This window comes from Electrona antarctica (assembly GCF_951216825.1).
Source record: "Electrona antarctica genome assembly, chromosome: 9".
Lineage (NCBI taxonomy): Eukaryota > Metazoa > Chordata > Actinopteri > Myctophiformes > Myctophidae > Electrona > Electrona antarctica.
Window position 1 is genome coordinate 28,192,197 of NC_136790.1, and position 27,318 is coordinate 28,219,514.

Below are 27,318 nucleotides of genomic sequence, written 5' to 3' on the forward strand. Positions count from 1 at the left end.
ATCACCGGAAAGATTAGCCTCCAGGATGGAACCTAGGTAGGTAATTTCATCTTTACGTGTGATAACATTGTCACCCACTCTAACCAAGAAGCCATTTGCCTTGCTGAGATTACTCTGGGTAGTGACTAGTCGGTCACACCTGTATTGAAACCTACCCCCCAAATAATATGTATTTTATTGACAGAACTTCAAATTCCCTCACTAAAATTGTGTTTCTGTTTTTGTTTCACACTCTGATCTTAAAAAAAGTGATTTGCTTAGTCTCAAATTTAGTATTGGTTATAAGGAGTAGCCCTCAGCATTGGGGCAGGAAAACTGAACTGTCACAGCACATCTGAAAGAAGACATGAAGCAGGTGTTTAACTCTCTTTGGGATTCACAGGATGTATTGTGACAAATGATTCCTCTGTCAGGTTTAACCATGTGGTTTAGTACAACAAGATGTACTTGATGAAACCAGAGCCCTCATATCCCACACTGAGATCAAGCCATGTAGTTCCCTGCTCCTCTTTCAACAACAGTGTACCCCCTGCCTGCTCTGGGCAACCGTGACTGTATTTGTTATTTTCTGAGGATTAGCTTTGCTTGGTCTTCTCACATGATGATGGTGGCGGCACCCTCTGTTCCTGTTGCCCTGGGATCACTGTGTGGTAAGTGTGAGCCTTGCTTGTCTAAACAAGAAACTGGCACAAGGCCCAGTACGCAGTGGGAGCTATGCTGGGGAAAGAATGGGCCTGTGGTTGTTTTTCTTTTCTTTTTTTTGCGACAATATCAAACCTGCTCCTCTCCCTTCGCTGTATGGAAGGTAATCAGCGAGACCAAACAAACCGCTGTGGCATTACGTGTACAGTACTCCCCGCTAAGCAGGATGTACTTTGACTTGAGTCTCCTGACAATTTAGCACGGGTTAACACTTGGAACACTTGTTTTCCACAGAACTGCATCGCCACACATGAATGCAATGGCATTGACATCATTATTGCCCTCATCCTCAATGACATCAATCCCCTTGGCAAAAAGAGGATGGACCTGGTGCTGGAACTCAAAGTGAGCAAGAATGATTTTTAATTTGTTTCCAGTACTCAACTTATTTACCACCCACATTTTGCTTAGCCACTTAAAGCCTATACCTGTATATGTACATACTTTGTTGACTGGGGTCACCTAAGGATCTGTACCTGGCACCTCCCTTTTCTCCCTTGACATCAAATCTCTTCACAGAAAACAGCAGATCTTACAATAGGTCGCAGGGCAAAACGTTGCGAGCTTGTAGATCTGCCTTTTTCACTGAATGTTTGCCTATTACATAATGTTGACCTATTATGACATGCCCAGAATAGGGAGGGATGCTAGGGTTCATGTGGTTGATGTCTATGTTAATTATTCTGCTGACAGATTATATTAAGTTGTCTCATCTTCTCTCAGAACAACGCCTCCAAGCTTCTCCTAGCTATCATGGAGAGTCGCCATGACAGTGAGAACGCAGAGAGGATACTTTACAATATGAGGCCCAAAGAGCTCGTAAGTACAACACTGTTCATTCCAGGAGGGCACAGTTGGTGTTGAGTGGACATTCACCTGACACTTTCCCTCTTGCAGGTGGATGTGATTAAGAAGGCCTACATGCAGGGCGAAATAGGGGTGGAGGCGCCCGAGGATGGTGAGGATGGCGAGGGTGGCGAGGAAGAGCACTCCGCCTCGCCACGCAATGTTGGCCATAACATCTACATCCTCGCGCATCAGGTAAGCTACCAAATATCTGCATGCATATTGAAACTGTTTCAAACATAGCTGGACACTTCAACACATACATACATTGCCACGTAGTGTCCTTGGGAAATAGATTTCCAATGGTCTGAAGGCCCTGTAATCTGTGTCAATACCTATGGATCCCATAAGTTTGTTATGTCAGACATCTTCATCTCCTCCCTTTCCGCCCAAGGCTCTACGCAGCTCTACATAGCTGGTTGTTTTCTCACACCATGATCTAGGGCTAACAACAGTTAACATTATGTAATACACAATGTTGAACCAAAGCGTGCAACCCTGCGGCCTGGCGGGTGAACGAACTGCATGTCTCCCAGCTGAGTAGAGAAAACAACTAGTGGCATGTGCTATACTGTGCCCTGCCTATTTAAGCTAAACTATTTGCATTGCAGTTGGATACGCGTCAAGAGTAATCTCAATATTCCCCTCTTATGCATGCATGCACCCCCGACGATGCAGGAAATCGTTGTCCATGTTGATGCTGACAATATACTAAGCTGACATTGATCTGATGATGCCATTGATTTGTGCGGTGGTGTTATTTCAGTTGGCTCGTCACAACAAGGAACTGCAGGTCATATTGAAGCCAGGAGGGAGTTACGGCGAGGGGGATGAGGCCCTGGAGTTCTATGCCAAACATACAGCTCAGATTGAGGTCAGTCGGCTGCTGTCCCAGATGGACTTTTGGGTCTGCTGCTTACACTCCCCCTTTTATTTTAATGTGAAACACATTGGGTTTCAACTGTCTTATCATTTCCGTGTGAAATCAAGTGGATTTTACTACTGATATTCTTTTAGTAACAGTGCTGACCTTAAAGGCACGTGATAGTCACTGTTTTTGTTGGCCTGGTTTTGGAGACTCATACTTTGAATGACAAACACCCATGGCATGTGTGCACGTGTTCTCGTGTGTGCACAAGGGAGTGCAAGAATGCAAATAGTTTTACCATGCTCAAAACCTCCCAACAAGGAAGGAGTTATCGCTTGAGTTTGTGAAACTACTTCTGCTAATAAAACAGCCCTGCTCTGCACACTCTCTTCATTATTTGCAGGTAACTTTTTATACCAATGCTTCTAGTAGTCAGACCAGTTCATAAAGCACCCTAGTGGGACGTTTTGAAAAACACTGAATCACTAATAAAGACCGTGTGTGTGTGTGCGTGACGGTTGTTTTGCTGCTGTGGTTGTGTCCAGATTGTGCGTCTGGATCGCACCATGGAGCAGATAGTCTTCCCTGTGCCCAACATCTGTGAATTCCTCACCCAAGAGTCCAAGCTGCGCGTTTACTACACCACCGAACGGGATGAGCAGGGCAGCAAGATCAATGACTTCTTCTTGCACTCTGAGGACCTCTTTAATGAGATGAACTGGCAGAAGAAGCTGCGAGGTACTCAAGAGGCTACTGGTGACGAAAACGCAGTTCAATGTGCGTCCTTTTTCCAACCTCTCTATCTACTAGTTCTTGTTTTACACACCCTCTTCTGGCATCCTTCCAGGCCCTTGGGCCCTCCTTATACAGGAACGCATGCACACACACACACACACACACACACACACACACACACACACACACACACACACTGTACTGACCCCTGGAAAGATGAAGGAGGGGAGGGTTTGTAAACCTTGATAAGTTATTAACATGTATAAGATTGACTATAATATAAGTTTGTTTAAGCGCTAAGATAGGCTAAGGTGTTTAAGTTTGGAATTAATCATTTACTAACCGAAGTGATTTACAGTGAAATGTAAGGAATGTGAGTGTGCCTTGGTGTATTATTACCATTATAGTTGTGTTTGATTGTCACATGCTGCAGGCCCATACAAAAACATCTGTTTCTCTCTGGAATGCACCACTGACTGTATGTCAACAATGCACACACACGCTTCTGCAACATGCCTTTTACAATGGAGAATGTGAGGTTAATGCCCCTTCTTGATAGTTTTCTTAGAAGGACAAGAAGGTCAAGGGGTACACGCTCTTCCAGAGACAGTCCTCTAAACCAGTAGTTCCCAAACATTTTAGCCCATGACCCAAAAAAGGAATTTTGCCTGCGACCAAACTAGTGAAAATAGCATATCTACCAGCCTGCTATTTTATATTGTGTCCAGGTAGCTCAGTTGGTAGAGCCCTCACCTTTGGTCCACAAGTTCATGGGTTCGTTCGTGGGCACTGCCAACTCAGCGTATGAGTAGCAGGATTTGGGTGTGGCAAGTCGTGCGGGAAGTACTGGGAACTGATGGTAGGTGTGGCGCTTCACCTCAGAAGTACTGGGAACTGATGGTAGGTGTGGCGCTTCACCTCAGAAGTACTGGGAACTGATGGTAGGTGTGGCGCTTCACCTCAGAAGTACTGGGAACTGATGGTAGGTGTGGCGCGTCACCTCAGAAGTACTGGGAACTGATGGTAGGTGTGGCGCTTCACCTCAGAAGTACTGGGAACTGATGGTAGGTGTGGCGCTTCACCTCAGCAACCCATTGTTACGGAGACAGACTCCCACGTGTTACCGGCTGATACCGACAAGCCACTCCTGACCTACTTCTTCTTCTACTACTTCTTCTATTTTCGCTACTTCTTAAAACATTTGTTTTCTAATTTATGGTATTTCTTTAATTGTCTCCACCAGGCCGAAGGCATGGGGAGAGAGTATGTTTTGCACTTTGCATTTTTAACACACACACTCCCTGGATGCCAACGATGAACCTCTGCCCCAAATTTTCCAGAACGGCCTGTTATAGTGCCACCAGGGGGTCGACTTTTGAAAAACATATTTTGTGCTATTACTCCTCCAGATTGCAGATTCTCTCCAAAAATCCCGCAAATCGTTACACAGTATCTCTATAGTCATGTGTTCAAGACGGATCTGTCCGATATTTCATATTCCATCCTTATTTGCTAAGATTGGCTTCCAAAGTGCTCCGTTTCGAACAAAATGCCGCAAATCATGAACACATTGTGTGATTTCCGTGAAATTGCACGCACGCACATTCCCACTAGGCCGAGGAAGAAATGCCACTTGAACATTTTCAACTCAGCCTCTCATGGTGGCATCTATAACTGGCCGATTTGTGTTTGTACCTATAACTGCACCGATCTGTGTAAAACCTTGTATGCACACTCCCTAGAGGCCAAGGACAAACCTTTGCCTGGTATTTTTCACATCTGCTCTTAATAGCGCAATGAGGCTGACATATTTAAAACACATTTTTATATTACTCCTTCATTTCATCAAAGTTTCTCGCAAATCGGTACACATGATCTCTATAGTCATGTGATCAAGACGGGTTTGTTTGATTTCTCATATTCCATCCCGATTTGCTAAGATTGCCTTCCAAAGTTTTCAGGAGTGGCCCGTTTTGTATAAAATGCAGCATATCATCAACGCAGTGTCAGCTCAGAAACGCATATTCCCACTAGGCTGAGTAAGAAATGCCACTTGACATTTTTCTGATCAGCCTCATGGTGGCGCTATAACAGGCCGAGTCGCGTATTTACATTTAACTGCACCGATCTGCGTAAAACTTTGTATGCACACTCCCTACAGGCCAAGGAAAAACATCTGTCATGCATTTTTCAATTCTGCCTTTTTGAGCGCCACCAGGAGGCCCACTTAAGTCCTTGTGAAGACCTGTGCCCCAAGGGGCACTTCTTCTAGTTGCTCTTGAATTTATATCGCAAATAAAACAACCTAGCTAAAGAAAGATCCTAAGCTAAATCTGAATACATATTTTCAGAGGCATGACAGATTTGTAAACCTTCACTTGGTGGGCGTCCCGTCCGGGTTGTTCTAGCCTTCATCAGTGCCCTAGCCACTCTATACTCTACTGTAGGTTGTTCTAGCCTTCATCAGTGTGCCCTAGCCACTCTTTACTCTACTGTAGGTTGTTCTAGCCTTCATCTGTGCCCTAGCCACTCTATACTCTACCGTAGGTTGTTCTAGTCTTCATCTGTGCCCTAGCCACTCTATACTCTACCGTAGGTTGTTCTAGCCTTCATCTGTGCCCTAGCCACTCTATACTCTACTGTAGGTTGTTCTAGCCTTCATCTGTGCCCTAGCCACTCTATACTCTACTGTAGGTTGTTCTAGTCTTCATCTGTGCCCTAGCCACTCTATACTCTACTGTAGGTTGTTCTAGCCTTCATCAGTGTGCCCTAGCCACTCTTTACTCTACTGTAGGTTGTTCTAGCCTTCATCTGTGCCCTAGCCACTCTATACTCTACTGTAGGTTGTTCTAGCCTTCATCTGTGCCCTAGCCACTCTATACTCTACCGTAGGTTGTTCTAGCCTTCATCAGTCCCCTAGCCACTCTTTACTGTACCGTAGGTTGTTCTAGTCTTCATCTGTGCCCTAGCCACTCTATACTCTACTGTAGGTTGTTCTAGCCTTCATCTGTGCCCTAGCCACTCTATACTCTACCGTAGGTTGTTCTAGCCTTCATCTGTACCCTAGCCACTCTATACTCTACTGTAGGTTGTTCTAGCCTTCATCTGTGCCCTAGCCACTCTATACTCTACTGTAGGTTGTTCTAGTCTTCATCTGTGCCCTAGCCACTCTATACTCTACCGTAGGTTGTTCTAGCCTTCATCTGTACCCTAGCCACTCTATACTCTACTGTAGGTTGTTCTAGCCTTCATCTGTGCCCTAGCCACTCTATACTCTACCGTAGGTTGTTCTAGTCTTCATCTGTGCCCTAGCCACTCTATACTCTACCGTAGGTTGTTCTAGCCTTCATCTGTACCCTAGCCACTCTATACTCTACCGTAGGTTGTTCTAGCCTTCATCAGTGCCCTAGCCACTCTATACTCTACTGTAGGTTGTTCTAGTCTTCATCTGTGCCCTAGCCACTCTATACTCTACCGTAGGTTGTTCTAGCCTTCATCTGTACCCTAGCCACTCTATACTCTACTGTAGGTTGTTCTAGCCTTCATCTGTGCCCTAGCCACTCTATACTCTACCGTAGGTTGTTCTAGTCTTCATCTGTGCCCTAGCCACTCTATACTCTACCGTAGGTTGTTCTAGCCTTCATCTGTACCCTAGCCACTCTCTACTCTACCGTAGGTTGTTCTAGCCTTCATCTGTGCCCTAGCCACTCTATACTCTACTGTAGGTTGTTCTAGCCTTCATCTGTGCCCTAGCCACTCTCTACTCTACCGTAGGTTGGTCAAGAACACTAGTGGTGGAAAAGGTAATCACATTTTTCTTAAGTAAAAGTATCAATACTGCAATATATAACTACTCCGTTACAAGTAAAGGTCTGGAGTAGTTTGATGCCAATACAAAAGTATTTGCATCAAAGTGCACTTAAAGTACCAAAAGTAATAATTATGCAGAATGTCCCATTTGAAGTTTGGGACTATTTATATATATTATTATTATAATTTTTTTTAAAGATCTTACTTACTTGCTTATGGTTGTCCATCGAATCCGATGATGACGTCCACTTATGTCCTTAACGGTGAGTTCTTTGGTGGCTAAAGAGTCCAATCCTGGAACCACATGTTTTATTGCAGGTGGGGCATGGGTAGGTTGTAGTGGTGGTAGTGGTACTGGCAGCCATGGGTGTGTTCCTCCTGTGTCTCTGTTGCCTCTGTTGCTGTCTTCGGACAGTCCTGTCCTCCTCCAGCCTCTGAGTTCCATCGTGACAGCGCTGCCGCCATGCGTCACGGTCAGCAGCAGCAGCCTCCAGGTCCTCAGGCCTGATGTTACATTTCCTCAGTGAGGTCTTCAGCTGGTCCTTGTAGCGCTTCTTTGGTCCTCCTGCCAGGCGCTGGCCATGGTGGAGCTGGCCATACAGCACTCTACGGGGCAGCCGATCTTGGGGCATCCGTATCACGTGTCCGAGCCAGCGCAGTTGGTGCTGGGTGATCATGGCCTCAATACTCCTGCAGTTGGTCTTAGCAAGTATTTCAGTCTGAGGTACATGATCACGCCAGGTGAGGCCAAGGATGCGCTGCAGGCATCCAACATGGAAACGCTCCAGGGCCTTGATGTGACGGCTATATGTGGTCCATGCTTCACAGCTGTAGAGGAGGGTGGTGATACAGACAGCCTGGTAGACAGAAACCTTGGTGTGCAGATGAAGGTTGTTGTTCTGGAAGACCCGTCGCCGTAGTCTCCCAAAGGCAGCTGATGCCTGCTTGATCCGGTTTTGGATTTCACTGTCAATGCTGCAGTCTTCAGAGAGGATACTGCCCAGGTATTTAAATGATGGAGTTATTGTCAGTGGTTTGTGGTCAATGGTGAAGGCAGGCAGGGTGTGTGGGGTATTGGAACTCCATTGGCAGACCACTTCTGTCTTGGTGGTGTTAACAGACAGCCCCATCCTGCTGTAGGCCTTGACAACCACAGCAAGGATGGACTGGAGGTCCTGTGGAGAGTGTGCCACAAGAGCACAGTCATCTGCATACTGCAACTCAAGGACCTGCTCTGTGGACAGTTTGGTCTTTGCCTGTAGCCTCCTGATATTAAAGAGGTTTCCGTCCAGTCTGAAATCCACTAAAACACCACTGCTAGACTCAAGCTCCTTATGGAGAAGGTGGGTAACACACAGGAGGAAGACATTGAAGAGCACAGGTGCCAGCACACACCCCTGTCTTACCCCTGTGCGTACAGGGAAAGATTCAGACTCTAGTCCTCCAATGGTCACACGGGCCATCATCCCGTCGTGGAACTGGCGGAGGATGCTGACAAACTTGGCTGGGCAGCCAAACTTGCTAAGCACGCTCCAGAGGAGCTCCCTGTTGACAGTATCGAAAGCCTTGGAGAGATCGATAAAGGCCATGAATAGGTCCTGGTGTTGTTCCCGACACTTCTCCTGGAGTTGCCGTGTTGTAAATATCATGTCAACCGTACTCCTATTCTTCCGAAACCTACAAGCTCAGAGTCACAATGTGTCACATCATTGTACTGTAAGCTTCTAGATTGGCTATTTTCAAATGGCCAAAATGTATAGGGTTGAAGTGGTTAATGTATGTTTTGTAATGACTATAAGATAAGAAATAATTGATCACAAGCAAAAACATTGCACGTGTGAACGCAACGAAGCAATGCAACTATACTTTTATTGTTACAATTGAGTTATAGTACTCAGACATAGGGACATAGGGTCTTGGGACCTACATACAGACCTATACACACATTCATATTCACGCTCATGATTGGAGACTGTGTGCCTCAAAAAAAGGGAATTGTTATTTGGGAGGTTATGTTCAGTTCAAGTGCACACCATGGAAACTGAGCACAGACTCACAATTGGGGAAGAAACTGTTTACTGCAGAGAGATGGAAATGTAGTTACAAACTGTTTACTGCAGAGAGATGGAAATGTAGTTACAAAGCAAGTTATGAAAAGAAATCTGCTCTGCGGCTATAGGCTGGAGTCAGCTGCTCTGACTTGACCCAGAGTTAGTCAGCCTGTCCCAGGGTCAATGGGACTAGAGGTCGACCCAGGTCACACAGCCTCCGCTTGCCTCAAACCCACAGGGAAGAGAGCGAGAAAGGGGGACCTCCCCTGCCCTCTCCTCTCCACAGGTGTAAAAATGTATAGTGGAAACCAAGATAGGAGGAACAGGCTTATGATGTAATGTTTGTCTGCGATACCTCCTAGCTGTGATGAAGGGAGCAAAATTAATCCAAAACAGATTAACAGGGAGGAGTGAGAGAGTGAAAACAACAGCCGCTGGTGAAAAAAAGCTTGCGAGGTCATGTGAAGTCCACCTCATGATGGGCAATCCTCCTCTTAGGCTATTGTTATTAAGCACTGACATTCTCCCGTGTTGGTAAATAGCCAGCCCTGTTCTAGTTTCCCTTGGCGACAGGGCATGTCCTGGGTGACCTCCCCCCTGACTGCCTCTCCCTTGGCCAGCAGCACAGTAAACGTGTGACTGCTTCCTTTGTCTCCTCAATGGGAGCGTGTTGTGGCCTGTCCCCTCGGCCAGGAGATGGTCTGTGTGCACTGAGTCAACACGTGATGCCGCAGCCTCTCTTATCTGAATGAATCAGCAGCACAGCCGGAGACCGTGTTGTTCCGTTGGTGCTAACAGCTAGTAACCACTTCTGTTGCCAAAAGTCCCCACCCTCAGTTCTTCTTTTCTAATAAACAGCATTAGCTAAAAAAATAGCCCTGGTCATGCCATGATACTCCTGACCGATGCCTGCATGGGCGGTGTGATTGTGAGTGTACAATACATAGTTGTTGGCTCCGCAAATATGTTTTTGCCTAAATGTCTAATCTTGAAACCTTTCAAATTCACTTTCTTTGTTTATAGTCATACGTTTAACTAGTATTATGTACTATTTGGTTAAATTGTCCAATGTCAAGTTTATGATACATTTGAAAGACATTTCAAAGTCATTAAAATCGTCGACAAAACAATTAAGGCGAAATTCACTGCAATAGATGTTAAGTGTTAAACCACTTGATTTTCTCCATCCCAAAAAAAGGCACTCAAAGGAAGGAGTCACTAATGACTGATTCAATATATTTCACTGTAGCTAACTACAGTACAGCTGCACAACACACACAATCTGACGTACATTTTAGTTTTTCACTGACTTATGGTGACATTTTGTCTTGGCTGAAATGAGTTTTGTATTTATTTAACATTATAAACCTCTGCATTTTGCATTAATGTCAAATCTTCCAAGTATCAATGCCGTTAGTGTGAGATGATGAACGGGTATTGTATACACACTATACGGCATTTCCTGTCATGTGATATTCTTTGATTCTACTGGTCACATAAAGTGAAGTAAACTCATGCTGTTTGTATTCGTATAGTAAACTCTGATGCTGCAGTATGTGTTGTTCCAAGTGGCAGTCAGGCCTGTCACAATTATTACATCTTCGCCTAGTCGCAATTATTTGATGATAATCACAATTATTTTTCATAATCATCATAATCCTCTCCATTCATCTGTATCAATTAAGATGTTGACAATTATTCTTACATTTCTTCAAAATGAATGGAAATAGCCTATCTACAATCTCACAGCGCATCACGATGCGACGCGCTGTGAGGTTGTAGGATGGCTATTTCCACAAATTAGTAAATTGAAAATTATTATAAGGCCTAGTATTTGGCGATAGTACATTATTTATTTTGAATATTGGTTTCCGGTCAGGTCAAGTAAGATGTTATTGTCAGTACATTAACCTGTGTGTGTGTGTGTGTGTGCCTCATGCAGCCCAGCCCATCCTCTACTGGTGCTCCAGGAACATGTCCTTCTGGAGCAGCATCTCCTTCAACCTGGCTGTGCTCATGAACGTGCTGGTTGCCATCTTCTACCCTCTGGAGGGCATGAGCGGAGGTCAGTCACTTTCACCCTATTTAAACCTTCTGCACCCGGCAACTATAGAAGCATCAGACTCTCTGAAGTTTAAGGAGGCCAGATTGTAATCTCTGTCTCTATGTGGGTTTCGTGGCTAATACTGTACACTGGGTGTGACTGTTAAAAAACAGGAAATGGTATAAGGGGCATATAAACGGGTACTTTTTAAAGGTAGAGTAACAATATGCTACATTTAACACTTGATAACAAACCTGTACAGGGAAGTTGAATAAGGCAAGTTGTCAATGCTGTTAAGCTCTCTTTCGCCTCTGCTCATATAGGTCTCGTGATACCACTCTACTATACTCAGATTTATTGCAGTCACTTCACACACTCATGCTTATTTGTTCATGTTGAACATGAATTGGCCAGCAGCCCATTAACACAGTTTAAAGTCATTTTCTTTACCGTAGTACATTTGAACTAATCCATTTTTTGCAGCTCAGTCCATGACTAAAGTGGAATGTTATCTTGTGACTAATGGTGCGATACGAAACACAAGTAAAATCTAGTTTTTCCACAAGTATAAAATGGAATTCTAAATGTAGACTTTGTCAACCCACAGCAGTGTTGATGTGTCTTTGAGAGAACTGTGGTCTGTTAATGCCTGTGGTGTAGGTGTAGCCTCACACATCTCCCCTAACTGAAGTAAGTTCCATCACACCTAAAGGTGTGATATAATGTAATCCAATCTGACGTTTCGTCTTTTGCACTCGATGGCATCACAAAACCAGAGATCAGATTTACCTTTAATCAGGGCATGACCTGATTATTGATACCTTTGAGCGTGACACCCACATGTGACTTAACATGTTACCAGATTCCCTGTTTGTCATTCTTGCTCACAGCAGCAATTGGCTTATTCTGCACGGTCTCCATCACTCCTGTTAATTAGGTGCATGTGTCTGTTCGTGTGAGAGTGACGTGTGTACATTGACACGTGTGTGTGTGGGTGTGTGTGTGTGCGTGTGCACGTGCGTGTGCGCATGCTGCTGTGGTTACCTACATGAGTTCCAGAAACATAACACCATGCTGGAGTGTTTGGGCTCCCCTGGAAAATGACACCTGCCTGATAACAATGTGGATCCATGTCAACCCTCTTAGTTCACTGGCTGCTCTTACATAATTTCCAGTACTCTTTTACAACTCAGTGGTGTTTGGAAAACTACTAGGGTGATGGGGTTTACCAACCTGCACAGTAAGGTCTAGACTAGTGTTCATTTTACTCTTGGGTGTAAATTATTTTTTACTTAGTAATAATAACACACCTCAAAGACAACCCCCTTTAAATTGCATGCAAAATATTCTCTTACTACTACCTACTTTGAAATATACAGTAATGGCTTGAGGTTGAAGTTTTGATTTAAAAAAAAAAAAACACTTTTTGAATTAGCTGTCCAAATTGCATTTACCAACCAACTGCAAATTACTTTCATAATATGACCAGGTCCACATCTGTCTATAAATGCAAGTCTCTGTACGTACGTGTGTATTAAGTCTGTAATCCACGTAACACGAAAACCGTTCACCCCACTGACTTCAAATTCGACACACGTGTTCTACACCACCACAGGGAGTGCAGTGCCCCGTGTAGAGTCCGCCGGATAGCCAGTTGTCCAGAACCAGCACAAAAGCCTCTGCCCCGGCTCTGGTCCTGATCACCCATATATCTCCTCATATGGAGCTGGCCTGTTCTGACAACACTTCATATTTGAGCATGCCTGACACAGAACTCCATAATGGGACACAGACGGACAGATACAATCACCTACTGTATATGGGCATAAAAAAAGACAGACAGATGGGTGGAACGGGTACTCTGACACCGGTACATTGGGTATTGCATAGCCGGGTGGGGCATGCGGATCTCCAACTTATTTAAATGTGATCACACCACCACAGAAATATTGATGCACCAGCTATTTTAAAAGCTAAACTCACAGAACGGCTTCCGCCTGGAACAAACAACAGTCAGGCAGATACTGGCGCTGAGGAGGATATTGGAAGGAGTAAGGGAGCGCAACCTGTCAGCAGATGGTCCAGTTGATAGAGGCAAGCTACAGCCAGACACTGGCAGAGAGGAGGCAATGGGGTTCACTTTAGTCCCGAGTAAGTCAAGGCGAGTATACCCCGTCATGGTCACTGACCTTGACTACGCCCTAATCTCGGATACAGTAGAGAAAGGAAGGGAACTACTACTGGCAGTAGAAATGGAGTGCAGGAAGATCGGCCTCAAGCTCAATGCCAAGAAAACCGACAGTAAACACATGGTGCTCGACACGGACGGGGCCCGAGCCAGTCAAGCACCGCCCAATACCTCGGGCCTGGACTGTCCGAAGGTCCGGAGAGCACTTACTGTACCTGGAATGGGACATGGGAGAAGACCTTAAGAGGCGGCTGTTCATAGCTACTGTGGAGTCAGTACTGCTGTATGGGGCTGAGACATGGACACTCACAGCACAACAGGTAAGAGCCCTGGGTGGAGTCTACACAAGAATGCTATGAGGGGCAAGAAGGGCATCACCATGTAGATGCACTGCACTGGCATGATAGCTTAGCTAACAACACTGTAGAGCTCAATAACCTGATGTTAGATAAGAGAGTGTGGAGGGCAGTGATCCAGAAGTCCAAATTGGTGTTGGCTAGACCACACTCTCGCATCGCATCATCAAAAGCTACAAAAATACAGTAACACATCATCACATGTGGACGCAGATTTACAATCTTCCTTCTGCTAGGTCAACAGGTACCTGAAGAGAGCACCTCGCAGTCTCCATTCACAGGACATTCATGAAAAGAAAGCAGACTGTATATGTAACGTAGTTTATGTAAACGTTTATATAACGTGTAAGTGATACAACTATCGGGAGGTCTTGCACAAAACAATGCAATGTTACAATGGAAGGTGTGTTACAATGGAAGGTTTTCTTTGTAGTTGTCGTTGACATACAGTGTAGTGGAGTTGCATGCTTTTGCTTGTTTTTGCTGTCTCCCAGTCTTTCATCCAGTCCCTTCCCCTTTCTTCTTCGGTTTTCTTGGGGGCAGTATTTGTGGTGATCTGTGAAGCCTCATTGTTCTAGTGCAGAGAGAAGACTCACATTGTGACTTGCATATAAACTTTCAATTGTTCTGTCTGGGGTCAAGCGGCGAGATCCCTTTTGTTTGAACTTCCTCAGAGCTGTATAGAGGAGAGGGAAAAAATAACTTGTTAGCTTAGTGCTAGATGCTTTCATGTGGTTGCTAGTGCTACGGTCAAAGTATTGGACAGCAGCTTAGCAGTTCATTCAAGGACATACCATATCTGTCACTGTAGGACATGGGAAATTATGTTGGCTTCAAAATGCAGCTAGTTATAATATGAATATGAAAAAAAATAAGACTATTATTACTGAATAATCAATTCAGTCAATATTTAACTCTGACAAATGAACACACAATTTACTCTGGTCTGGATGCAATTTCTGCTCATGTGATTTCTGTTAATATTCAAACCAACCACTTGTAAACCTGAAATTATGTCAAGTGCTAAGTTAACATTTATAGCACGCTATCTCTGTGAAGGTTTGATGCTGAGACATTTAAAAAGACAATATTGTTTCATTGTCAGTGTGTAGCCATATACTGTATATAATCAGCTCAGACATTATTCACAGCTGCATGAGTCATTCACATGACTGACCCTGGATTTCCCCTTGAGGTGATTTGTTTGAACAAGTGGCTGCAGTTTGGAACATAGTACAGTGTTGGGCAGATGTGCACAAGTCACAGATAACCAGACAGTGCACTAGGCCGTGGACAGCCTGCGAAGGCGTCTGGGGCCTACATTCTCTCAGAGAGGTGTGTTTACTTGCCGGGCTATAGGTCAGCAGAGCAGCAGTGTGGAGAGTGACTGCTGAAGGCACCTCTACCCTGCCCCTTTGAGCCTGACTGGAATGTGACCATGGAAATAGAACTAGGTCAGCTGACCATCTCTGTATGCAGGGGAAGTTGGCTTAATGCAAACAGATGTGAAAATAATAATAGTAATAATGATGAGTGCAAAACTGGGAGACTGTATAAATTGACCATCCTTACAGTTACAAGGTATTTATTTACCGTTTGTTCTGTTAACCACAGCACTTCAAGTTACTTTATCTCTGAATGTCCTGTCAGGGAAGAGTTAACGACCATGCTCGTGTCTTCTCACGGTAACAGAGTCAGTCAGCTATTTCGGGACCTTTTAAAAACATATGAACAGTGTTGAAAAGCTGTCACACCTGAGGTCCCTCAGTGGGGGCTGCCGAACGCAGGATCACTGCAACAACTTCCTTTATGGATTTGGCTGTAGCCAAGAATATTTTTAGCCTACTAGGAGTTATGTTATGTAACAAGTTCCTGTCATGTGATCTCTACATGGAAAGGTGTGGAGAATCCAAGCGGGAAAGGGGCAAAGGTGGGAGTTGGTCAAAGTCTTTGTGTGGAGCCTTGGGATACAGAATACCTGACTAACCTCATGTCCAACTGGACGAATGCATGCACGCACACAGTGTGAAAAGGGAGACTCTTGCTGTTACACATTGGCTGGGACTTGGCATTGAGTTGGTGCCTGGCATGCTCGTTTTATTGCTAACTCTCTGATGCGTCACTCTCACTGTTACATAAAAACATAAACACGTGCACAGCACACTCACAAAGTCCAAAAGCCGTGTCTGCTTTGCCTCATCTGGAAACTGAATGAATCTGGCTATGTTCCGTCAGTGAAAGTATTTAGAAGGGCAGCCAGATGATAATAAAATAAAACCTGATGATAATACATGGTTCATTGCCTCTTTATCTGTAAGATATGGATGGATCAATCACCTTTAGACCTGCTTAGGAATGCACATTGGACATTTTAGTTAAACATCTTGATATTCAGCACAAATCTGTATTGTTTTTACGAAAGCAGGGCTAAGTAAAAACCTAATATATGCAATGTCTGGACCAAAACAGAAATAATGAGTCATATTGTATTGTATTTGTCGCATGTATTTAGCTTAAATGTCAAATCTTAAGTGTCTGAAATTCACAAATTCAATTCACGAGGTGGCTTGAAGCCGAGCCCACTGGAACCGAGAAGTTTGGAGGGAATCTGATTGGCTCTATGCATGGCACCGCCCCCGTTGCCGAGCAGGAGACCTGATGATGATGATGAGTGTCTGAAATGCTGGACAGCTATAGACCATATGCACACAGCGGTCATCTTGCCATTAAGTTAAATGTCCTATCTGATTCAGATAGGACTTTTCTGTTTTGATGTTTGGGCTGTCAATTGCAAATTGCGGCTAGCTGCCACCCTGCCATGAAGAGTTGGCCGTCGTGCAGATATGGGAACGATACAGGAAGCAGTGACACTTTCCCACTCAGCCTGCAATGAAATTGTTGAATATTTCCTCTATGAAAAGGGTTAATAGTGTTAACAAACTTTTAAGCTAGCTGTTGTCCATGTTGCCTATTATTATATATTTTTTGCCTACAATTTAATTTGATAATGACCTTTACACACGGGGCTGTATTGAATACCTCATGCAAGTAGTTTGCTTTAAACCTACAGGTATAGTTGATGCCTTAATCATAGAGGTTTATGCCTTTATTTACAGTTAAAGGTCAGTTTATCACTGTAATATTCACATTCTGTGTGGATATACTCATGACACAAACAACAGTTTGAATAAATGTGTGTAAGAACCTTAAGCTCAGTCCACAACAATGATTTGCAACTGCTACTCCTTGCAACCATTATCACCAAATGTCACCGGTCTGCAACTGGTCAGTCCAGACTGGTGCAATTTCTTACTGTTTGCAAGTTGCGACTAGTTGCATTGGTGTGGACTGGCCTTTAGACTGTATAGGTGAAATACAGAAGAGCTAGTTTCCAGAAAACGCCACCATTGTTCTTTCAGCTCAAGCTTTTTTGATCCCATAGCCTGAAGCGATGATTGCTCTGCGATTGGCTAATTTGTTGTTAGGCTAGCTGAGGATAGACTACATCCCACAGCTGGAGGGGCGATTGATCTGTGACTAGTTGATGGTTCCAACTGAGGATAGACTCCATCTCATACCCTGAAGATTTTATTTTACTGTTCTGAAGTCACCCACACTGGCCAGCATTAATTTGCATTAATTTGCTATAACTGTAATGTATTCTACCAAATATGTTAGAATTTACAATTTCGTACACCCAATATGATGTACAGTATATGATTTGTATTACCTGCACCCAGCACCCACTCAGAATCTCAATCCACAATCTCCATGGCCCTCAGGTACGCTGGATCCCCACCTGTCAGCCCTACTGTGGTTGGCCATGCTGATTTCCCTGGCGATTGTCATTGTCTTGCCTCAGCCCCACGGCATCAGAGCCCTCATTGCCTCCACCATCTTACGACTGATCTTCTTTGTGGGCCTGGAGCCTACCCTCTTCTTACTTGGGGCTTTCAATGTGAGTTTTTGTCTGTGTGTGTGTGTGTGTGTGTAGGTACGAGCCATGCAAATGTGCATGAGCATTTAACATTGTGTTGTAAAGTGAATGTGGACCACCTGTTTATATAGGGTCTCTCAAGGCAGGCCTCTGTTGCCCTGGACCTTTAGGTTCAATGTCACTCGTAAGTGTTAAGTTCAAACGAGTTCAACTTAACTCTGGCTGACGTTTCGAGAGTTGCCTTAAATTCTCTACGTATAGAAAATGAATGGCTTGATGCAGCATTGAGTAATAATTTGCAAGCAGCTTTAGAGTAGTTCTCTCCCACGCCACGGCTATGTTTGGACTTTACACTCAAATCGCATGTACAGTTTAAAGAGTTGTACAGTAAATAATAGTCATTGCTCTTAAGACAGCTTTTCAAATAGACAGTAGGAGACTTTTTGTCTCCTCTTGACTGTGTTTCCTGCTCAATCTCAATGTGGCTGTTGTTTCTACATGTTCCTGTGGTCGGTGTCCCCTGGGGCTACAGGTGTGTAACAAGATCATCTTCCTAATGAGCTATGTGGGGAACCGGGGAACGTTCACGCGGGGCTACAAAGCCATGATCATGGATGTAGAGTTCCTGTACCATCTGCTGTATCTGATCATCTGTAGCCTGGGGGTCTTTGTCCACGTCTTCTTCTACAGCCTGCTGGTGAGCGAGCGTGCATGCCTGTCATCTGTGACACACAAACACATCGTAATAAGCACATTAAGGCACATGCCAGGCCTGCATACGTAGGCAATAATGCAACTCAACATAGATTGACCCACCTTACTCTCCCTTAAGGGCAACACACACAGGCTGCTAACGGTGCACGACCCGCGCGTCAAAACAGCTGCCTCCATTATTTTCAATGGACCTATCCCACACCGGCGGCGTCAGACGCGTGTTCACACCTCGCCCAACGCTCCGCCAATGTTCTATTTCCAGGCCGTGTGGTGAAAGTGTTTTTTTTTTTTACTATAACTGTACCAAGTTGGCAGCCGCGCGGCAGAGCGCCTTGTCCTGTTGGTGCTTATGGGCGGCACTTCACGCGTGTCGATACTGTGCTGCTACGCTACGCAACCTGTGTGTGTTGGGCTTTACACACACACACACACACACTCACACATACACACAATATAAAATCCTCTTTATTTGCCACTTAAGCGCTATTTTATACTTCGACAAATGATGGTGTCACACAAAAATAGCTGATCTACAGTACAAACTTTAATTTAAATTGTTCACATTTTTTGTACATTGTTGCCAATAACGATTTGCACAAAACAGGGACACCAAGTTGAAGGTGGTTAAGTGCCAATGTCCCACTCTGTTCTTGTCCTGGCCCAGCTGTTTGACCTTGTGTACCGGGAGGAGACCCTTCTCAACGTCATAAAGAGTGTGACCCGCAATGGCCGCTCCATTGTCCTGACGGCCGTGCTGGCCCTCATCCTCGTCTACCTCTTCTCCATAGTGGGCTACATCTTCTTCCAAGACGACTTCATCCTGACCGTGGACAGAATACCCAACAAGACCCTTGGTACGTTCCAAGAGCATTCTTCTATGACTGCATCGCTTCGAGTCACATGACGCTCCCTTGACTGGAATGAACCTAATTCACCCGGCCTCAGTGACCTGAGTCAAGTTCAAGCTGCAAGGCAGCATGTATTTCTTGCAGTATTGCAGATTATCTGAATGAACCGACCCTGAGCGTCTGTAAGAATAGCCAGTCAAAGTGAATATGTTGCCTTTAAAGGAAGAGAATAAATGTTCTCAATTGTTCAATCAATTGATGGGCAAAGATAAAAAGTCATACAATTTGCTCTCTCTCTATGCCCACCCTGGGGTAGCTGCAGTTTATTATGCTAAAGGAGCTTGTGCCACGTGTTACGTGTAACCACTTTGCAAGTATATTGGTTGACTCATTCCACAATGATTTTCCAATCAAAGAGCTTATTTGTGTACTTAAAATTAAGTATGTTTTGTTCCGTTACTATGTTGCCCGTGAGAAGAAAGTGGGGCCAGTATGGTGGGAGAGTTCCTCTCTGGTGGAGTCTGTCGGAAAGAGAATGGAGAGAACTGCTCAGCAGATGCTGTGGTGGATGGTAAGTATGTTACAGTTTGTCCTATGAATTAATGTATGTGTATATATAGACTTAGACTGCACATGTGTGCCCTTAGTTGGAGCGAGGTGCTTAGAGGCATTGTGGGACAAAGGGTTCATTTGAGTGTAAATGAATAACATACCCTTCAGAACACATGTTCTGGAGGGCACTATAGGGCTGCTGCGTGCAGCATAGGGGCATACATTCCTTGTGCGTCTAGGACTGGGGCTGAGACCTGCTGAGGTGGTTGGGGGGGGTCAGGGGTTAATTACTGTCAAGCGCATGCAGGTCACGGGGTCCTCTCAGCCAGGGCATGGACGTCTCACCACAACCAGTGGGTTCTAACAAAACCGTCTGACCTCTGAAGAAAACACCATCATCCATGCACTGCCTTAATGTGATCAGCCAACCATGTAAATTCCACAAACCGTCTGGAGCATGACCTTACCAAGGTTTCTTTATCCATCACCACCATGCCCCGCTAATTATGCTGGTCTGCTGACTTGTTTTCGTGGTGATGATTTGGGAAATTTCCCAGTGGGATATCCAGTTGCCTCCAGTATGGCGAACCAGTTGGCGAATGGGTTAAATCCATAAAGGATTCTTCATTATCAGGTGTGTTTTATGCAGTTAGTATGCAAATCTAGTTGTCCACAACTGGCAGTCCGACCGATATACCCATATATGGAAACTGTTCGACTAGTCTAATTCAATCGGACCAGTGGTTGTACTGAAGTGTCCCCATATATGGAGTACTCTGATGTCATCAATATGATGTCATAGTACCGTTTGGCCTGGACTCCATAGCATGGCTAACAGAATTTGGGCAAACAGTGCACCTCAACAACTCAAATCGACATTGTTAGGCAAAAGTTTCTGTTGTTTGTGACGTCCACAAGCGACCCAAGGTCGACATTGTAGATCCTACTGTCTTATTTCTGGACAATAGTAGGGATGCTGAGCAAACAGAATGGACCCGGCTTTATGCTCCATTGATTGACTGTACATTATGATGACGCGTGTAACGTGTTGCTGTCCCTCCACAGCTGCCCTCCATTCCCAGCCAATGCAGCCATCAGCGATGGTCATCGAGGAGAAGGAGCGAGTGTGTGACTCTCTGATCATGTGTATCGTGACTGTGTTAAGTCACGGCCTGAGGAGCGGAGGAGGTGTCGGGGATGTCCTACGGAGGCCATCTAAGGAGGTACGGTATGAAGCACAGGATCAGTGCAAATCACATCAATTTACTGTACTAATCCAGACAGTGGTAATCTATATATATACACATACATACAAGTCCATTTTTTGTGTGTTTGTGTGTGTGTGTGTGTGTGTGTGTGTGTGTGTGTGTGTGTGTGTGTGTGTGTGTGTGTGTGTGTGTGTGTGTGTGTGTGTGTGTGTGTGTGTGTGTGTGTGTGTGTGTGTGTGTGTGTGTGTGTGTGTGTGTGTGTGTGTGTGTGTGTGTGTACTGTATGCTTCGTTGTTGGTGGATCTTCATTCATGTTTCACGTCACCTCTTTTTGCCTTTGACAGGAACCCTTGTTTGCAGCCAGAGTCATCTTCGACCTTCTGTTCTTCTTCATGGTCATCATCATTGTCCTGAATCTCATCTTTGGTGTCATCATCGATACCTTCGCAGACCTGAGGAGTGAGAAGCAGAAGAAGGAGGAAGTCCTGAAAACGACATGCTTTATCTGCGGTGAGTAATCTGCAGTGTATACGTATGCATTTCTCTGTGTAGTCCTGCAGGCAGATGTTAAGAGACTGCGGTCAACTTCCGTCTGCAGGGATCTACTAGCCTCGGAAACCCAGACGTTTTTATTTCCAGGGAGGAAAAAAAAGTCTGGGTCCGAGTCCACTTCAATTCGGCATAGAGTAGCGCAAACGTCGATCACTCTCTGCTGATTTCTGATCGTCTGCACCTTTGTTTAATTGACGCACACACACACGCACACCCGTACACACACACTCCTCTCTCTCTGTCGCTCTAATTAATTAGTCTCATGTCCAGCAGCTGCGCACAGTTTCTGCCGGCGGATCCTGCCGGGAGCTGCCTATGCCGTAGAAAGCATAGGTGAGTTCCAGGCTAACCATCTACCTACCTATACCATTGGGATTGGAGTCCCACTGGTCTAAATATGGTATACACGTAAATGGGTCGAGAAAAATACCATCGAGTCAGAGCCATTCTTGCACCTTAGCAGAGTGAGGCACACACCATGCACTTGAAATATTTAGTATTATTGAATTTGGAAAATGTCTTCTGCCAAGGCCACCCACAACAGCCACCCCCCGACTTCCCCCTGCTCCCTCCCTCTCTCTCGCACGCGCACACACACACACACACACACACACACACACACACACACACACACACACACACACACACACACACACACACACAGGGGGCGGCGGTGGCTCAGGGGTAGAGTGGCTGGATGGTAACCGCAAGGTTGCCAGTTCCCAAGGTTGCCAGTTCGAACCCGGGCTCCCCCAGAGTTAGTGTCGAAGTGTCCTTGAGCAAGACTCTGAACCCCTGATGTGCTGGTTGGTGGCTTGCATGGTTTCCGCCACCATCGGTGTATGAATGTGTGTGTGAATGGGTGAATGTAATGCACAATCTATGGATAAAGGCGCTATATAAATGCACCATTTACACACACACACACACACACACACACACACACACACACACAACAGTCCAAACTCTCATCTCTCCACTGCATAGCAGGTTATAACAAAGACTTGCCTTATGATTAACCAGTTAAGCTTTATACAATAAAAAGAAACAGGCAATGTATGCATACTCACAGTTATGTTGTGAGTTTGTAGATCTGCAATTTATTTTAAAGGTTTCAGAAATCTTTGGCAGGTTGAAAGTGATTAAATTCTTATTTGCCACAGTACTCTGACTGACATGGGTTGTTTTGCGGACAGTGACAAAGAAACCAAAGGAGTGGTCTGGTCTAAAAACCACCCCTGAATGAGCGTGTGACTGCTGCGTTGCAGCATTGAATTAGCGTGTGACTGCTGCGTTGCAGCATTGCATTAGCGTGTGACTGCTGCGTTGCAGCATTACATTGCATTGAGGCTGCCTTGCAAAATGGGGACTGTTTTTCTTGGTAGAGTAAACAACGCAACAACCACCTCCTCTTCCCAGAATGCTTGGTTAGTCATGGCTGGTGCTGCTGTGGAGGAGTGTGTTTTCTTCCTGTTGCCATATGGCTACATGTTACACTGCATACTCAATCACACATGCTCTATGTCTTCACATCATTTTCACCATAATTTGCCATCATCTCTGCGACAATATTCCGTCAGGGTTGAAATGCAAGGTATGCTCGGATAGAAGAAAAATGGGCGAAATGCTGTCTTTGCAGGCCTCAGTTAGTTGAACTGGCATCTAAAGATGGTTTCATACTGACCTGGAAACGTGGAAAGGGCAGACGTCTAGAATGCTGTGACGCCTGCCAGCCCCCTTATGGCCTTACTTCCCCTTGGTTTTGTTGTTCAGTCATTCTGAGAAAGGTCACAACAGTCATCCACTGACTGTTTATGATGTCATTGTTGCCACGCCAAAAGTGTTTCTCATATATATATAATATATATATATATATATATATATATATATATATTGTATATATATATTATATATATTGTATATATATACTGTATATGTGTCTGTACTGTATATATGTATGTATGGGCCTTCAATGTGCACTCACTGATAATACTTTCACTCCCAGGTTTGGAAAGAGACAAGTTTGACAACAAGACGGTAACCTTTGAAGAGCACATCAAAGTGGAGCACAACATGTGGCACTACCTGTTCTTCATTGTCCTGGTGAAGGTGAAGGACTCCACAGAGTACACAGGCCCTGAGAGCTATGTGGCCGAGATGATCAGGGTAAGGATGTGTACCGTTGTCGTCAATGTGCCCCCACAGCGGACTCACTTCATCAAACGAATGCACGGGTAGAAAAAGCTCCGCTATTCAATTATTGCTGTCAATGTTTCGAATGTCTAAATTCCTGATCTAAATGATTGATGATTGATTGATTGAAACGTTGACCGCAATGAATAAATATGTACTTTATTTTTCTAATTGTTGTTTGTCCTGTACCTGGGCATTTAGAGTGGATGTGCGTGCACATAGGATATACAGTAGGATATACAGTGTACAAAGGCTTTCCACCAGGAAGTGCCACTTGAATACAGCATTATCAAGTGGGGAAGCTTGAAAAGCTAGATGCAACATGGATTGAAAGTTATTCATAATGTCATCAGTTTAGCCTTTGATTGTGTGGTCAGTTATAGCTAACTCATGAATGTAGAACACTGGAATGGTGGTTGCATAACCTTTGAAACGAGCCACAACTTCACTGTGTGCATGCATGGATATGCACGCTATGTGAAAGAGACGGACATAGCCATCTTTATAACTGACACCAACAACAGTCCTAGACTACTATCCTTGGCTCGTAGACTAGATCTCATTTTCTGGACGGACAGCTTGCATCGGCTATAGTTTTACTCCATAGATATATACACATAGATACCACATTGGCTGCTGATGGTCATTGAAGTATAAATGTACAATCAATCACGAGTGAGTGAATGTGAGAATTTATGTCCAGGCCTTCAACAGTGAGTATCTGGTAATACATGTACCGGTATGTACAGTCTATCAACAGTGAATTTGAGTGAATATAAGTGCAGGGCTCCAATAGCAGTTATTGGTATGTGAAACATAAATTTGCATGTTCATCTCACAGGAGGAAGGTAAGATATCTGGGCTTATTCAACTCCTCAATTCCCAATCTTATTCCTTCTCATGAAAATGGAGCTCTGCTACTTTGCACCTAGCCTCGGAAACCACAGGCGTTTTGTTTCAAAGGAGATGAAGAGATGCATGAGAACTGGCATACGAGCGGAGTGAACCTTGTATTCTCGCTAACCAATAGGAGTGCAGAGGGGTGTCACTCCAAATGTGGCAACGTGAGTGTTCTCCACTGTGTGGATTCGGGAGCAGAGGGGGGCGGGGGGGTGGGGAGGCGGGCACATAGGTTGGTGAACCAATAGGAAGTCCCCGCCGGTCTCAGCCGGGAGATGGTCCGCCCCTCTATGCCCAGAAAAGCATAGGTCTCTTTCATGCCTCTGCACCCAACTGCAGATGATGTTACTGTACAGTAGGTGTCTTCTTCATATTATTCATGTACCGTACCATGCCTGAGCCTCACAATAACACCTAGACACCATTGTAGGTGTCAAGTGTTTTTATTTTTTTCATTTTTACCCATTTGTTCTCCTTAATTTAGCCATTATACCAATGATTACAACCCACACACATTTCTGTGTGTTGCATGATCCTACTGACTCACGAGGAGCCCCCACCGGGAGGATGTAGACTAGAGCCTCTGTGCTGCTACTCCTATCCAACATTCCCTGCTGATCGATGCCACCCCAGCCTGTAGGATTACATGCCGTAACAATTATCACCCTCCCCGCCCGGCTTCCCTACCCAGAACATGGACCAATTGTGTTTCTATAGACCATAGACCATGGGTGTCCAAATGCGGCCTGGGGAAGAATTGTATGCGACCCACGGCTTCATACCTGAATTGTATTGTGAACGGCTTGCCCAACAGTATGGGACATTTTTACAGTGAAGTTTTTAAATCACCTGGGCATTCATTCACCTGGGCATTTCCCAGAGTATAATTTGTCAGGATTTTTTGTTCCTTGTTGTCTCATTCTTAAGGGGTCAAAGACAGGCTATTTTATTTCATTTTTTACCTTGCACATCTGGTTGTATTTGGTAATGTAGTCGGCCCTTGGGTGATTTAATATTTTCTAATATGGCCCCCTTTGAAAAAGGTTTGGACACCCCTGATATAGACACTCGACAAATCCAGATGCACCACGGTGGATTCAAATGAACTCCCAGATTCTGTGGTGGTGGGCAGCTACTTTACCACTGTGTGATTTTACAAGGTTAACTGATCGTTTATAAGGTGCAATGGGTTTGGAGGGAGTTTGATGACTGTACAGTAGCTGCTTTTTCTTTCTTTCTATTTTCAAGTGATTGGCAATAACTCCTTGCCTCATTTGGCCCAGGACTCAGGAGCACCCTCATTGCATTATGTAATCCCTGCCTCCGTGACCTTGAATCTCTCCAAAGTCTTATCACATCTGTCAGCTTTGTGTACGGAGAATTAACATTCAAACAGAGCCTGCCCTGCCGGTGGCATGGTATGTGTTAATCTCCCAAAGCAGCCATGCCTAGGCTTAGTCAACACGCGCGCGCGCGCACACACACACACACACACACACACACACACACACACACACACACACACACACACACCACCCTATTGCACATTGTCCGATGACTGCCAGACCAGGAGGTAACCTCATGATTGCTGCTGAGCAGTGTGGGGAAACCCCAGCCATGTCTGCTTGCTGTAGCCAATGACTGCTCTGGGCCCATGGATTCCTAGCCTGGAATGGTCTGGGCCCATGGATTCCTAGCCTGGAATGGTCTGGGCCCATGGACTCCTAGCCTGGAATGGTCAGTGTCATAACGGAATGATTTTGCTCTGTCAGATTTGTCCGCTTTCAAGGCTAAAATTCCCACCCCTTTCTTTTTACAAAGACGTATATGTTTGACATATGGCCTAAGTGAAGAATGCATTAGTAATATAATATTTCCTTGTTAAAACCGTCTGCATGGATAGATTAATCCAAGATATGTATCTTTCCGTTTGTGTAAAAAATGAATCCTCCAAACTAAAGGAAAGCATCCCTACTTCAGAATGTATCACTTTCTACCATGCGTGTGTTGCTATCTGTCCCAGGTCCCTAGCCTCCCTCCTCGAGACCTAATTCCTAATGCCTTCCTTTGTGGTGGGCTGCTCCTAAGTCTTGTGAGGAACCACCTGATTTGAGATTAACCCTTCACCCCACCCCATCCTTCCTCACATTAACCTTTGACCCCACTGAGCTACACTGAGCTTGTCAGGGACACGCCAGATTTAAGGAGACTCCTAGCAGAGAGGGTATGCATGGTGTGAAAGACCCCAATTACCCACCAACTGATCAAGTCATCTTTAACAGCCCTCAGATTCCCTTTTTTCATGCTGGGTCTTACATTACTTATAGCTAATTAAGTTTTCCACAAAATATGTGGAAAAGATGCTACCCCTGATTGTGTTGTTCAACAAATACTGGTCTCACGCGCTCATATGCAAGTTTGACGTTTTGACAGTTCGGTCTCTGGCTGAACCCTTGACAGTCAAACGGGCCAATGAAATAAACAGTAAAATAGTGACATCACACACCCGAGCGAGCCAATGCCAACTATGAAGTAACAGAGTGAACAGACTTTACTTCCCACCCTCCGTTGTTGCAATTAAAGATACTTGACTTATTCACAGCAAGTGAAAGTGCAAGGTTAAAATTGATGGAGGCGATATAGGGTAGGAAAGGAATAATCAATCATTTTACTGACACCTTTGGTGTCAAATTGCAAAAGGAGACCAATGGAGTGCATTCCTGTTTAGACTTTATGTCCATCTTGCTACCCTAATTGAAAGGTGCGCGCCCGTTTATCCGTCCGCCTTCGACCGCCTTTGTCCGCCTTCTCCTA

General features: G+C 44.8%; 1 protein-coding gene across 17 annotated transcripts in view; it reads left to right on the forward strand.

Moving 5' to 3' along the window:
- Positions 1 to 27,318, forward strand: part of itpr1b (inositol 1,4,5-trisphosphate receptor, type 1b) — a 118,568-nt gene that overhangs the window by 80,081 nt on the left and 11,169 nt on the right. For 12 of the 17 annotated variants that reach the window (XM_079510905.1, XM_079510916.1, XM_079510915.1 and 9 more), the window contains 13 exons: positions 937 to 1,047; positions 1,426 to 1,521; positions 1,600 to 1,743; positions 2,315 to 2,422; positions 2,962 to 3,193; positions 10,955 to 11,077; positions 17,383 to 17,558; positions 18,070 to 18,234; positions 18,916 to 19,105; positions 19,578 to 19,670; positions 20,717 to 20,874; positions 21,204 to 21,369; positions 23,417 to 23,577. In XM_079510905.1, coding sequence (XP_079367031.1) covers positions 937 to 1,047; positions 1,426 to 1,521; positions 1,600 to 1,743; positions 2,315 to 2,422; positions 2,962 to 3,193; positions 10,955 to 11,077; positions 17,383 to 17,558; positions 18,070 to 18,234; positions 18,916 to 19,105; positions 19,578 to 19,670; positions 20,717 to 20,874; positions 21,204 to 21,369; positions 23,417 to 23,577 — 1,923 coding nt within the window. The remainder of the gene's footprint in view (positions 1 to 936; positions 1,048 to 1,425; positions 1,522 to 1,599; positions 1,744 to 2,314; positions 2,423 to 2,961; positions 3,194 to 10,954; positions 11,078 to 17,382; positions 17,559 to 18,069; positions 18,235 to 18,915; positions 19,106 to 19,577; positions 19,671 to 20,716; positions 20,875 to 21,203; positions 21,370 to 23,416; positions 23,578 to 27,318) is intronic. The other 5 variants (XM_079510919.1, XM_079510909.1, XM_079510913.1 and 2 more) reach the window with 1 other exon arrangement.